This window comes from Lithobates pipiens, unplaced genomic scaffold (genome assembly GCF_037356315.1).
Source record: "Lithobates pipiens isolate NorthernLeopardFrog02 unplaced genomic scaffold, aLitPip1_a1.2 Scaffold_19, whole genome shotgun sequence".
Taxonomy (NCBI): Eukaryota; Metazoa; Chordata; class Amphibia; order Anura; family Ranidae; genus Lithobates; species Lithobates pipiens.
Window position 1 is genome coordinate 110,002,456 of NW_027507764.1, and position 14,589 is coordinate 110,017,044.

The window sequence follows — 14,589 nt, forward strand, 5'->3', positions numbered from 1 at the left end:
ACTGAGATGGCCACTCCAGAACCTTCACTTTATTCTGCTGTAGCCACTGACAGGTTGACTTGGCCTATTCTGAATCATTGTCATGTTGGAATGTCCAAGTATGTCCCATGCGCATTCATCTTGCCATCAATTTTGACCAAATTGCATGCGCCTTTGAAGCTCACTCAAAAACATCAGCGATCCACCTCCGTACCTGTCATCCTAGGCCTTGTTGACTTCTCTACAAATGTCATGTTTATGGTTGTGGCTAAACGCTCAATTTTGGTCTCATCACTCCAAATTACTTTGTGCCAGAAGGTTTGAGGCTTGTCTCTGTGTCGTTTGGTGTATTGTGAGTGGGATACTTTGTGGCATTTGTGTAGTAATGGCTTTCTTCTGGCGACTTGACCATGCAGCCTTTCTTCAAGTGCCTCCTTATTGTGCATCTTGAAAAAGCCAAACCACATGTTTTTAGAGACTCCTGTATTTCACCTGAAGTTATTGGTGGGTTTTTCTTTGTAAACCTAACAATTTTCCTGGCAGTTGTGGCTGAAATTTTAGTTGGTCTACGTGACTGTGGTTGGGTTTCAACAGAACCACTCTTTTCCACTTCTTGATTAGAGTTTTAACACTGTTGATTGGCATTCTCAATTCCTTGGATATCTTTTTATACCCCTTTCCTGTACAGTTAAACTACCTTTTCACGCAAGTCCTTTGACAATTCTTTTGCTTTCCCCATGACTCAGAATCCAGAAACATCAGTGCAGCAGGGTATGAAAGATGCAAGGGTCTGTCAGGAGTCCAGAAACTCATTGCTTGTAATTTTGTGTGTGTATAAAAGGTCAAACAGATCACAGGTGATGGTTACCTTTAATGTCCATTCAAACCCCTTTGTGTCAACTTGTGTGCATGTTATCAGGTCAAAAGCACCAGGAACACTAACCATGAGCGAAAGAAAAGTTCTCATGTTATTCATATTCTCTGAAAAATGGCAAAGAAATCATAAATTCTGCCAGGGTATTAGGTCCCAAAATGGCAGCATGGTACAAATTTACAGACAGGACAGAATACAATAGATTTCTCACACACATCATTGGCACACTTCTACACCTCGAAACAGATTCTGCTATGTCTCCTGAACATGGGGATACCACATGTGAGACTTCCACAGCCTAGATGCATCGAGGGGCCAAAAATCCAAGGAACACCTTTGGGATTTTAACAAATTACGCAACCAATTTCCTGACTACCCAACACATTTTTGGAGGCCCTGTAGCACCAGGGCCTTTGAAACACCTACAAAATGACCCCATTTGGGAAAGTAAAGACTCCAAGGTATCTTAAGAGGCATAGTGAGTCTTTTGAAGCCTTCATTTTTTTTTTGCCTTAGGTTATTGGAAGATGCAGGGAAAAATAACAAAAAAAACGAAATAAATTTTTTTTAAACAAAGTTATCAAATTGAATACGATTTTTCTCATACACAACATAGGCATACTTAGAATTATAACCCAAAACACATTCTACTACTGCTAGTATGGCAATAACACAAGTGTGAGACTTTTCCACTTTTTGGACTAAATATATTGGTCATTGCATCTTGTGTATCACAGAAATCAACAAATTGTATCAATGTACTGTAATGGACGCTTCTATACAAGTGGTCAGGGAATATAGCTTGGTGTAGCATTACCCACAGTCCCATTTCCTATAAGCCAAGCAAGGCTAGACGACTGGTACATGGCTACCCCCAGGAATGCCACGTTCACTGACCAGGAAGTAAAGGAGGCTGAAGAAAGGAACAAAAGGGCCGCTGTGGTTCGTGGAGTGCAGTTGTCTGCAGGGGGTGGCTGGGGCTGGTATTTTTGTGGACAATGAATACACGTGGGTTAATTCTTCATACAGAATTGTATAATTATCAAGGTGTCTGGTATTGTAAATATCGTGCTTTCAAGAAAACGTTGGGGGGGGTTTACTACAGTTAGCGTAAACAGAATCTAAATCAGCTGTGTGTAGCAATCAGCTTCCAACTTGAGCCTGAGCTTCTAACTTTGAAAATTTATGGTTGCCATGCACAACAGCTCGATTCTGGCTGCTCAAGTCTTGGTAAATTCCCGTGATGGTGTATATATGCAATGCAATACAGAAATGTAAAGATCAAAATTTGAACACCAAATTTCAAGTTGGTAGCCCTTAAGCAATTCTTTCTTACATATGCAGAAATCCTATATCTGTTGATCTCTTTTTTCTGACTACTATAGTGCCGCCCTCGTCAGGGCTGATATGGCACTGGCTGCACGAAGACTTTATACACAAAGACGAAATGGTACGAGGAAAGAAACAGTTCATTCCTTATCCCTGTTCCTAATTCGCAATGGGCTTCCTCACTACACTCTTGTCCATGACTAGTTTCTGCTCTGTATGCTCTCCCAAAGGAACACAATTTAGCTTACTTGAAAGAGTTTGAATAAAGCCATTCACCTAAAATATGGATCTGGGCAGAGTAAGAAAAAGATAAAACCTATACCAGCTCAGTCTCTGTTGCAACTTCCCTTAACAATAGTTTTTTGGGGAATGGGTCAGAGGGACAGAAGTAAAAAGAAATCTCCCATATATGGACTGGTTTGGGAACATAATGAAAAAATGTTTTTCTTGAGCTCTACCAATCACATAAGACAAGAGCAATAAAACCATGTACCTCCAAGGAAGAATGGCTCACGCTCGGGCTGGAGTGGTGGTGGGTTCCTCCAAGGTTCTTGAATTCTTGGAGGTGGATTGAAATTGCCAGGCACAGGACCCGAAACATGTTGAAAGTCTGGCATGCCCTATTTAAACACAATAGCATGATTATGAAGGATAAAAGCATAGTGGTAGACAGTTAAGTAAACACTGAAAAAGTAAGCAACTCTTATACAAAAGAATTAAGGTGAGCATATACTATACAATTTGCATTAGATTTACCATTGGCGGAGTGCAAGGGCCTGACAGAATTTTCACACTAATGTGACTTTATTCAAGGCTATCACCTACTGCAGAGTTTGGTTTATTGAATCAAAAGAAAAGCATTATAAGAAGCCAAGTCTTAAATGAACTACAAATTCCTCATTAAGCTCCTCTTTTCCATTCATTATACTCCATCCAGCCCACCTCCTCAACAAAAGATAAGGTGGCCCTAATCCTTTTACAGAATTATACCCTATTTTTGAGCTTCTTTATCCCCTTAAATATCCATCTAGTTAAGAAATTAACATTCTCTTGCACACAATCACTACACAAATTATACTTTACATTTCCACATCTCTTGTTAATTACATGATGCTATCTGCAGTAATCTATTCAAGGACTGCAGATAACTTGGCCTACTGGTGAAAAGAAATGAAACTTGGCATAAATTGCTTAGCACAAAGTTAATCTTAAAGAGAAAACAGAATAAAGGATATCTAACAGCTATTGTGTGACTTACAGAAAGGGTCAGTCATACTTCCAGAAGACTAAATATGTTAAAGTCTTTGTAACTTAATGAATCTTTCAATAAATTACTTCCAACATCTACAACATGTTTTCATTAATTTCATTTCATATGCAAGTGTTCTATTAGAAATTCTAATGATGGTTAAGCAGGGTCAGGCAGACAATTGAGAACAGAGCTTAGAGATTAATGACCAATATAGCCCTGTACGCACATTCTATTCGCCAGCATGAGTATTAAATTTCAAAGTATTTGCACTTTAACTTTTTACCAATGCCAATTTTTCTCTTGAATTAACAGGCACTGTCTTTTGAAAAGCAATAATGTTACATCAAAAATGATAACGCTTGAAAAATGTACTTTTAAGCCTCGCTACTGACCACGGGGGTCCTACATTGGGAAACATGGTTGATGGCAAATTATAGAAGACTTATCACATGCACGTAACTGTGTTGACCAACAGGCTACGGAAGCAGGATGAGACTCCTGTGAGTATGTACAAGACGACTAGACGCTGTACTGAAAGCAGTATTAACCCTAAAACCAAAAATGTAATTTTGATGCATTGGTTTTCCTTATGTTAAAACTTTTTTCCTCTCCGTTTTCACCCGGTGAGCTGGTCAGTAACACACCTCCTGTATTAGGGTGCCCCCCCCCAATCTAGATGAAGCAAAGGGGGACCATTCCACAGCAGTACTGTTACTCTGGGGGGAGGGGAGTTTTAGATGTAATAGCAGATTTAGACACAAATTGAAACCAAACACTAGATTACACTAGTTACAGCAAGTTTTTTTTCTTCTTCTGGGATAAAGGTTTTAGAAGAATAAATAAAAGCTGACCATTGTAAGGCTCGGTTCACACAGGGGGCGATGCGAGGCGACACGACTTGCCGCGCCGCGACCTGCTGCGACCTCAGCGGCGACTTGCAAATTACTTCTGTATAGAAGTCAATGCAAGTCGTCCGAGGTCGCCCAAAAGTAGTACAGGAACCTTTTTTCTAAGTCGGAGCGACTCGAGTCGCTCCTCTTAGAACGGTTCCGTAGTACAGAACGGGGGCGACTTGTCAGGTCGCGGCACGTCAAGTCGTGTTGCCTCGCATCGCCCCCTGTGTGAACCGAGCCTAAGTGTGCCTGTCAGTGGTAAACAGTTATCTCAACACTGTTCAAATGCAGGAGAGCGTGCTCTGTTGAAAAACAAGAAACTTAGCGGCTGGATCACCAGACAAAAATAAAATAAAGCCTAAAACAAAAGAAAAAACTATTGTGCCCATCACATCCAAGAATTGGTAAACTGCAATAGAATACACATTTGCTTTTGTGTTTAATACCACTTGAATTATCAGTAACTCGCACCTGGAATAACAGAAAATCGAATGATGTGCGATTATCTGACACATACTACAAGACTGGGAACCTGGTTGGGGTGAAATCTTCATGTGTCAGCAACACTAAAACAAATGCTGAATTAAAAACTGAACTCCATGCAAAAAAACAAATATTCAGCTGAAATACATATACAGGAGCTGTTTTAACTGCCAAAGGATCTGTAATTCTGTGTATCCAGTTTTGAGGTTTAAACAGCAACAACACAGCAGAGGCAGTAAGGTGATAAATGACTTATTAACCACTTCAATACTGGGCACTTTTACACCGTTCCTGCCCAGGACAAATTTTCAGCTTTCAGCGCTGTTGCCAGGGTGGATATAAATCAATGATTTAAAACAAAAAATATATTTTTTTTTTTATTTAAATCTGATATATATATATTTTTATTTAAAAACTTTTTGGGGATTTGTTGATTTGTATAACATTTATTTTAATAAAATGCTTTTGGAGTAAAAATCTATCTAAAGTTGGTTTTCCATTTAAGATACATTAATAATTTAGTTTATTCATCATGAAATAGAGCTTAGTCATATAGCAGGAGGCTGTATATTCTGCAATATATACATTTTTGGTAAACGCATTTAATGAATGCAAGCTCTGCAAGCTGAGATATAACATGCACTGCATTCACCCAATTTCACAGTAACCATGAGAAAAAACAAAGTTCAGAAATATTCCTTTATCCCATTGTTTGGCAAATCTATGTTCACTACAAACTGTATGATTTTTAAACCAAATAGAGTTTTATTGAAAGAACAATAGATGCAAATAAGCAGTACAGTTTACAAAATCTTGTACATATTAAGCTTACACCTTCAAAAACTTTGGTATGCAGCAACAAATAATTTCTACACAGTACAGCATCACACTTCTTGGATCGGACAATAATATATATATATATATATATATATATATATATATATATATATATTTATTTATTAGCAGACACCCAAGGGAATTGGTCACCTTTCCATCAGATGCCCTTAAGGCACAGATAGATGGTGATGTCTGTTGAGAAAGTTTGGCTAAAAAAAAAAAAAAAAAAAAAAAAAAAGTTGACCAGTATGTTCAATCGCTTTGAAAAATGCAAGTTTGCCGCAGAGGAGGTGAGCCGGCTCAACCATGTGTCCCTACAATCCTCAGTGGGAGTAGCGACATACTTTATCTCCAGGTCATGCACCAATTGCCCCACCCCCTCCCTTTGTGCATTTGACACCCTTTTGAATGCATTCACTTCTCTTATAAACAGCCCCCCTAAGCAAGGCCTTGACTGTCTCTCATGCCACCCCCACATCTGTGTACCCTGCCTGATCACACCAAAAATACATAATTTTCTGTGCTATCTGGGCCTCAGACGGTAGAAGATTGAGCCAGAAGGCATTTAGCTTCCAGGGAGCTCCAAGTAGTGCTGAGGGAGGACAGACCTCCAGATGAAGAATCAGTGGAGAGCGATCCGATATCCCCCTTAGCCCATAGTTTATCTCTGCCACCAGACAGCTGTATCCGAACAGAGGCATAGGTCAATGCATGACAAGGACATACATGAGTACTGGCATTTCCTAGGGTTCCTATTCCTCCAAACATCTAACCAGCCCACCTCCTTGGCTATATTTCTCAAGGCCGTTCGGCATATGCCTAATCCCGGGGGATGTTTGTCTAATTGGGGGTCCATGTAACAGTTAAAGTTTCTCAAGACATACATAGGTACATCCGGATGGCCCAACTGAAATTCCAGCACCGCCCGCAAAACCTGATGACTATACAGAGGTGGGATATATACAAAAGCAAGTATACATTTCAAACAGAACAGGTGGCAATGTAAAATTACATATCTTCCCTCAGTGTCCACCACACAATCCAGTTCCTGGTAGTCTAGTGAACCATGTATCAATGCACTCACCCCTCTGGAAAAGGAGATGTGAGTGGAGTGATAGGCCTTGCCCACCCACCTGAATTTAAGGCAAGACAGTGAGTCAGGGGTGAGTCTACTGCAATGCACTTTCTCAGATGTAGAAACCATTGTGTGCTTGAGGGGGTCGCCAAGCCCCCTAACATTCCACAAAATCACAATTAGCACATTCATCCTCCCTGCCATGGAAGATACATATCGGCGCATCGGAGCATTTAAAATATGGCACATTACTCATTAATCCACAACCCTTCCCCCCTCTCTAAGCCCAGTGAAGGGTAGCCCGCACAGGGCAAAACAATGTCTGAGCACTGAAGTGTTGTGATCTCTGTACTATATGAACATTTCCAACCAATCTGAGCCGAGTGCAACGGCACTCTAAACTGTGTGTGCAAGCTGTAAAATTGCGGTCTTAAATATGGCCGCAAGCAGATGTTGTAATGCCCTGGTCTCTGTCACGAATCCAAAGGCACTCAGGAGAAGACTTGCAATGAAGGATTGAACCGCAGGTAAGTTAATACCGGTAAGACAACATAGTGTACAACTGTCATGTGACCTGCGTTAATTAGTCACGGCGATCACATTACCAGCAGTGAGCTGATACACTGATCAGTTATCGACTGTGCCCTAGGGACACAGCCAGTGACCGATCGTGCAGCTGCGTGGCCCAGTGAGTGGTGCTTCCTGAAGAAACGTCAAATGATGTCCAGTCAGGATGGGAAAGTCAACGCCCAGCCGTCATTCTACTATTGGCCAGGCGGGAACGTGTTAAAGCATATGTAAAACAAAACATTTCTCATTTGCTACCCTTTGGTCTGTTAAATATACCACTGATGGTGTTTGAGATAAAAAAAAAAAAAACATTCATCCATGTAGAAATCTTGTAAACTGTTTAAAAAAAAACTGTCCAGAACTAGACTAAGATACTCCAAGCAAAGAGTCTGTTCCAGCACTGATTTATGAAGGTTCAAGTTTCCCCCAAACCTCTAAGGTCTACAGTCAAACCTGCATTTTCTACCAGAACCCGTGCCGAGTGAAGTTTAAAGCAGGGTTAGGTTATGGACAAAAAAAAATAAAAAATACCAAGCTTTGAACATCTCACAGAGTACTGTTGAATCCATCATCTGAAAATGGAAAGAGTACAGCATAACAGCAAACCTACCAAGACATAGCCGTCCATCTAAACTGACAGGTCGGGCAAGGAAAGCATTAATCAGAGAAGCAGCCAAAAGGCCCATAGTAACACTGGAGGACCTGCAGAGATCCACAGCTTAGGTGGGAGAATCACAGGACAACTATTAGTCGTGCACTCCACAAATCTGGCCTGTATGGAACAGTGGCAAGAAGAAAGCCATTGTTGATAGAAAGCCATAAGAAGTCATGATTGCAGTTTGTGAGAAGCCAGGTGGGGGACACAGCAAACACGTGGAAGAAGGTGCTCTGGTTAGATGAGAACAAAATCAAACTTTTTGGCCTAAAAGCAAAAAATGCTATGTTTGGCAGAAAAGTAACACTGCACATCAACCTGAACACACCATCCCCACCACCATGAAACATGGTGGTGGCAGCACCAAAAAGACTTCCAGCTGTAATTGCAGCAAAAAGTGGTTCTACAAAGTATTTCAAAGGGGCTGAATACAAATGCATGCCACACTTTTGTGATATTTGCAAAAAAATAAAATAAAAATCAAAACCACTTATTTTCCTTCCACTCGACAATTATGTGCCACCTGGTGTTGGTCTATCACAAAATGCCAATAAAATACATTTACATTTTTGGTTGTAACATGACAAAACGTATGGGATTGCCCCAAAAACATAGCGGGACCATTCCTGCAGTCAGAAGCTTGGTGAATACCCAGGGCACAAAAGAAAGCTCAGATGGTAGGAGCAGAAACCTAAAAAGTAGGGGGATCAAAGGCAAAGTTTAAGAAAGGAGGATACACTCTTGCCACCTGTGGCGTCCTTGATGACATCCGGAGTAGACCCCAAGAGACACTGTTCCTATAAAGCCATGCAGGATAACCATTTCTTGGGGGCAGACTGTGCAAACCTACACTTTACCCAAAGTGTTCTACACATGTGACTGAACAGGAGATGAGCTCAGAAACTTGTGGGGTTACCTGAAGAGGGCTGTGCACAAGAGATCCCCTCCCGATCTGACAGATTTGAAGTGTTTTTTTCAAATAAGAATGGGAAAATATTGACAAGTCAAGATATGCCGTGCTGATAGACTCATACCCAAAATGACTGAGTGCTTCAACAAAGCATTCGTTTAAGGGTGTGCACACTTATTACTACCCTCCACCTAAAAGATTTCAGTTTGTTCAGTTGTAAAGTTTATAGGTCACCTTAAAGGTGGAAATTCCTGAAAAGATTCATCTTTGTCTCTTTTTTTTTACATCCAAGAAAACTGAAATTTTACAGGGTGTGTAGACTTTTTATATTCACTGTACAAGATTTTTTGGAAAGAGGACCACTATGTCAAGCTACTTTAATTATGGAATCATATACCAACACTAGCAATTAGGGTTGGTGCTATAGATTAAGAGATACACAGAGACAGCTATAAACAGAAAAATTGATGAAACCATCATAAAGGAAAGGCTGATTTAAATAACAAGAGCATAAGCCTGACCAAGACATTGCTTTCTTAAACCCTTAATGATGTCAAAGCACCATCTGTTCCATTTTTGCACGGTAATGCTATAACACTACTTCCCATTTACCTGAAAAGCCCACCATTACGAATACTGCAAACAGTCAATTTAAAACCTCTTCATTACTAAAGTCACAGAAGTGTCATTTCTTAATCAAGGTGCAGTCAAGATTTACAAAAAAAAAAAAAAAAGTCTTGCTCTAAATAGCATGGTGAAGGCAGTCATATTAAGATCAGCCAAGAGCAGCAGGGAATTTTCTGATATGATCAAATGTGATGGTATGATAATGTATGGTAATTGAAATTAATCAGTGGCTCACTAGCAAATGGAAAATGTTCAATATTGTGTAAGCTGAATTTTAAACTGCATCCCCTCTGTACTAGCTTGACAAGATGTGACAGCTGGACGAATCTCAAGTTGCATCTGTTCACTAGTACTTACACATCAGATAAGAAAAAACACCACCAAGCACTACTTTACTACCTCGAACAGCAGCATCACCATTACACTTTGCGTTACTGCTGTAGGTGCTTTGTGGTAAATAGGGCAGAAGCTCAGCTTCGTGTCTGCATGGTCCTTTATCTGCACATATCACAATAGCAGCTTCATTCAGGCATAATTTCCATGAAATGCCATGTAACGCATTGAGAAGGAAATGTCACTCATTCCCACCTGATACCATGGCCCCAGTTCAAAATGTTCAAGTCATTCATTAGGGATCTTATTGGAATCATAAATATAAAAAAACAAAAAAACATTCACATGAAATATAAAAAATTGAGAAAAGGCATGTATATTTTCACACAGCTGATAGAAGAAATATAACAACCCAATAGAATTTTTTATTTTTATTTTTTTTAAAGAGGCCCTGCTATCAAATCATAATTTCTACAAACATTTTAATATCTATGCATTTAACATGTTACTACATTATATAGTAATACATTATACATGTTGCCAAGTTGTAAAATCCTCCTTTGGAGACTACTGCTGGGAACAGTCATCTTGGATGCAACATCAGCAGCTCCAGCGGTCACTCAGGTGACACCATAGTTTACCCTTTGCTCTTCCCCTAGCAGCTACATATAAGCTTATGTATAGAGGTTCAAGAAGGGGCTGAGTAGCTGGGCCAAAACGGTCCAGAAGACAGCACTATGATGTGAAAAGTGCGAGGGGGTGTAGTATGGAAATGTTTTCCTAAAGAAGTCACATTTTCCAGTAAGTTCAGAGATATGTTGCAAGTGCATAAAAATAATGAATGGAAAGGTAAAAACACTGCAAAGTAAGCCTTAAAAATAGCATTTTTGTTCTTACTGTGAAATTTTTTCTTGAAGTTTACACAGAAGTAGACACAGAAATATTAGACATTCCTGAACAGTCAAGGGTTATACTGCCAACCTACGGAAGGTTGGGACAGTGGTAACCCCATCTCCTCCCACCATGCTTCAGTTTTGTGAGAAAAACGTACAAAAATTGACAGCACACTAAAAAAGATCCAAATGTAAACATTATACTACAAAGATTATTTGAAGGCAATAGTGACCAAATAAAGCCTAAACAAAAAAAAGGGGGGAGGGTGCACCAGAGTGCATCACCATAAAAATGATGTAATGATGTAAAATAAATACTCCAATATGATCACAAAAGAATAAAACTTCAGGCACAAAGAATTAACTCAGTACAGATACTGGAATGATGCCCATTTGCAGGGCTGTACCCTCTTCAGAGCCTGAACCCTAACGGCATAGGCCAGAACATCTGCTAAGCCAAAAATAAAAATTAGCCACCAACTCAACAATGACCAGGGCAGACAACATTGTGAAAAAGTGAGAGACACCAAAAAAATGATCTTGGAGCGTCACCACCAAAGGAAAAGCGCACCAAAAAGTATTAAAGGTGGCCCCCGAAGGGCTGACAAACTAGGCCCAAGTGTCACAGCATGGAAGAAAGGCACTGGAAGTGCTACATATCAAACCCCTGACAGAAGAAACAAGTCAAGGAATGTACAGCCAGAGGGGCCTGAAGAAAAAATGCAAGGAATTGAAAGCCTAGCCCACAATGGCACTGAAGCCAGTTACAGCCCAAACACCTAATTTTTGAAGGCCAAAATCCAAATCACAGAGGTGGTGTGTGGCGGGAACCCTGAAGACATGAACCAGGCAATATAGGTGTCACGGTAACCACTGTGGCTTTTGGAGGGGGCTAGCCTAACCACTGATTAAGGCCCATGGAAGAGACTGGGGATTTTTGTCTGCTTCTCCCGGTCAGAGCATGGAAAAAGAGCTCAGCTCAGCCTCTGTTCCCACAGAGTGAGCAGATCATTCTCCAACGATGGACAACAATGTGATCAATGATGAGGCTGAAGCTTGGATTAATTCTCAGAATAATGACAATAAAGGGTCCCTTCTGGAGTGGATGGAAAGGAGTCATATCAATCTTGTTTAGGTTAATGGTCAGAGGAAATATAATTGCCCTCCTGAAGACTGGGTTGGAGAAGCTCCTCCACTTGGGACAGAAATACTTCTGCAGAAGTCAAGTGTGTTAACTACGCATATGGAACCGCCTCAGATGTGGAAACCATGAGACCCGAAACCTGCATGCAGAAAAGCAGAGAGGACCACCTATAGGACAGGAACAACTAAACTGAGGACAGAGCTCTAGATCTGGTCCGTCAAGAGAAAAAGTGTGGCATGTGTCAATTCAGAATCAGACTCAGACACTCCGACCATATATATGAAGCCAGGGAGGGCCCCTGGAAGTGCAGGATTGAATGAATGAATGAATGAAATACTTGTATAGCGCACAATGCGAACTGAATCGCCTCAGCTGAGACCATCAGAGTGTGCAAGCAAGTGCAAGGGTGTTCAGGAAGGACAGAGTGGGATTGCACCCAGTAAAGAGGTTATCCAGGAAACCCACCATGGAATCTCCTGCAGTCTCAGTAATATCAGGATCAGAGCACTATGGCAAATATCATCGGGAGTGCTTAAAAAACGCTGGTGCCTCAAACAATATAGGAACATGCTGTCCAAGATTTATGGGGCTTACCAAAGTAATAAAGGCTAGGAGGACCAGATAGGCTGCACCCAGCCTGCCTATGGTACCATAAACAGGATGAAGTAGAGAACTCTGAACCTCCAAGGACCAAGTGTGATCACCCCCAAAAGAAGTAAGCCTCTCGACTGCCAAGAAAAAGGTCACATAACCAAGATGGGGAAGCCAGAGACTGGAAGAAAAAAATCTGTCAATTTGATAAGAAAGGTGGTGGGGTCAAGGCTACATCATTCGCTTAATTCTCATGCAGGGTAAATGCCAACTATCTCAGTAATGATTTGAACTCTACTGAGTGTCCTCAGTCCCCACAGGGAGGACCCCAATGGAACCAGATCACAAACCCATGAATCAGAATAGAAAGAATTCAAGGATCTATGAACCAGAAAAGACTACCCCAACGTCAAGGTGTGAACAGGTAAGGTCAACCTCCAGGCCATCGAGGACCGGTCCGCAGGCTTAAAGGATGGTTGTTTAGAAACACCAGCATTGGTCACAGGCGACTTGGATCTTACAGTTGTATGAAAAAGTTTAGGAACCCCTGACAATTTCGATGATTGTCATTTATAAATATTAGGGTGTTTGGATCAGCAATTTCATTTTGATCTATCAAATAACTGAAGGACATGGTAATATTTCAGTAGTAAAATTAGGTTTATTGGATTAACAGAAAACGAGCAATATGCATCAAAACAAAATTAGACAGGTGCATAAATTTGGGCACCCATGTAATTTTGTTGATTTGAATACCTGTAACTACTTAGCATTGATGAATTGGAACACACACTTGGTTTGGTGAGCTCATTAAGCCTTGAACTTCATAGACAGGTGCATCCAATCATGAGAAAGGGTATTTAAGGTGGCCAATTGCAAGTTGTTGTTCTCTTTGACTCTCCTCTGAAGAGTGGCAACATGGGGGCCTCAAAACAACTCTCAAATGACCTGAAAACAAAGATTGTTCTACATTATGGTTTAGGGGTAGGCTACAAAAAGTTATTGCAGAGATTTAAGCGGTCTGTGTCCACTGTGAGGAACATAGTGGGGGGTAATGGAAGACCACAGGTACAGTTCTTGTAAAGGCCAGAAGTGGCAGGCCATATACAATACTGGAGAGGCAAAGGTGAAAGATGGTGAGAATGGTCGAAAACAGCCCACGGACCACCTCCAAAGACCTACAACATCAACTTGCTGCAGATGGTGTCAATATGCATCCTTCAACAATTCAACGCACTTTGCACAGGAAGAAGCTGTATGGGAGAGTGATGCGAAAGAAGCCTATTCTGCACACACGCCACAAACTGAGTAGCTTGTGGTATGCAAACGCACATTTGGACAAGCCAGGTTCATCTTGGAATAAGGTGCTGTGGACTGATTAAAGAAACATTGAGTTATTTAGTCATAACAAGGGGCATTATGCATGGCGGCAAAAGAACACAGCATTCCAAGAAAAACACTTGCTACCCACAGTAAAATTTGGTGGAGGTTCCATCATGCTGTGGGGCTGTGTGGCCAGTGCTGGTACTGGGAATCTGGCTAAAGTTGAGGGTTGCATGGATTCCACTTAATATCAGCAGATTCTCAAGAATAATGTTGAGGAATCAGTCAAAGTTGAAGTTACGCCAGGGCTGGATATTTCAACAAGACAACGACCCAAAACACTGCTCAAAATCTACTCAGTCATTTATGCAGAGGAACAAGTACAAAGTTCTGGAATGGCCATCCCAGAATATCACTGAACATCTGTGGGGCGATTTGAAGTGGGCTGTCCATGCTCGGCAGCCAAACCTAACTGAATTGGAGATGTTTTGTAACGAGGAATTGTCCAAAACACATTCATCCAGAAGCCAGACACTCATTATAGGCTATAGGAAGCGTCTAGAGGCTGTTATTTCTGCTAAAGGAGGCTCTACGAAATATTAATGTGATTATTCTGTTGGGGTGTCCAAATGTATGCACCTGTCTAATTTAGTTTTGATGCATATTGTGCATTTTCTGTTAATCCAATAAACCCAATTTCACTACTGAAAGATTACTGTGTCCTTCAGTTATTTGATAGAACAAAATGAAATTGCTGATCCAAACACCCAAATATTTATAAATGACAATCATGGAAATTGTCAGGGGTTCCTAAATTTTGC

At 40.8% G+C, this 14,589-nt stretch overlaps 1 protein-coding gene across 3 annotated transcripts in view; it reads right to left on the bottom strand.

The window, feature by feature from the left end:
- RBM33 (RNA binding motif protein 33) overlaps positions 1-14,589 on the bottom strand; it is a 260,560-nt gene that overhangs the window by 138,953 nt on the left and 107,018 nt on the right. For all 3 annotated transcript variants that reach the window (XM_077491155.1, XM_077491156.1, XM_077491157.1), the window contains exon 11: positions 2,676-2,802. In XM_077491155.1, the coding sequence (XP_077347281.1) occupies positions 2,676-2,802 (127 nt within the window). The remainder of the gene's footprint in view (positions 1-2,675; positions 2,803-14,589) is intronic.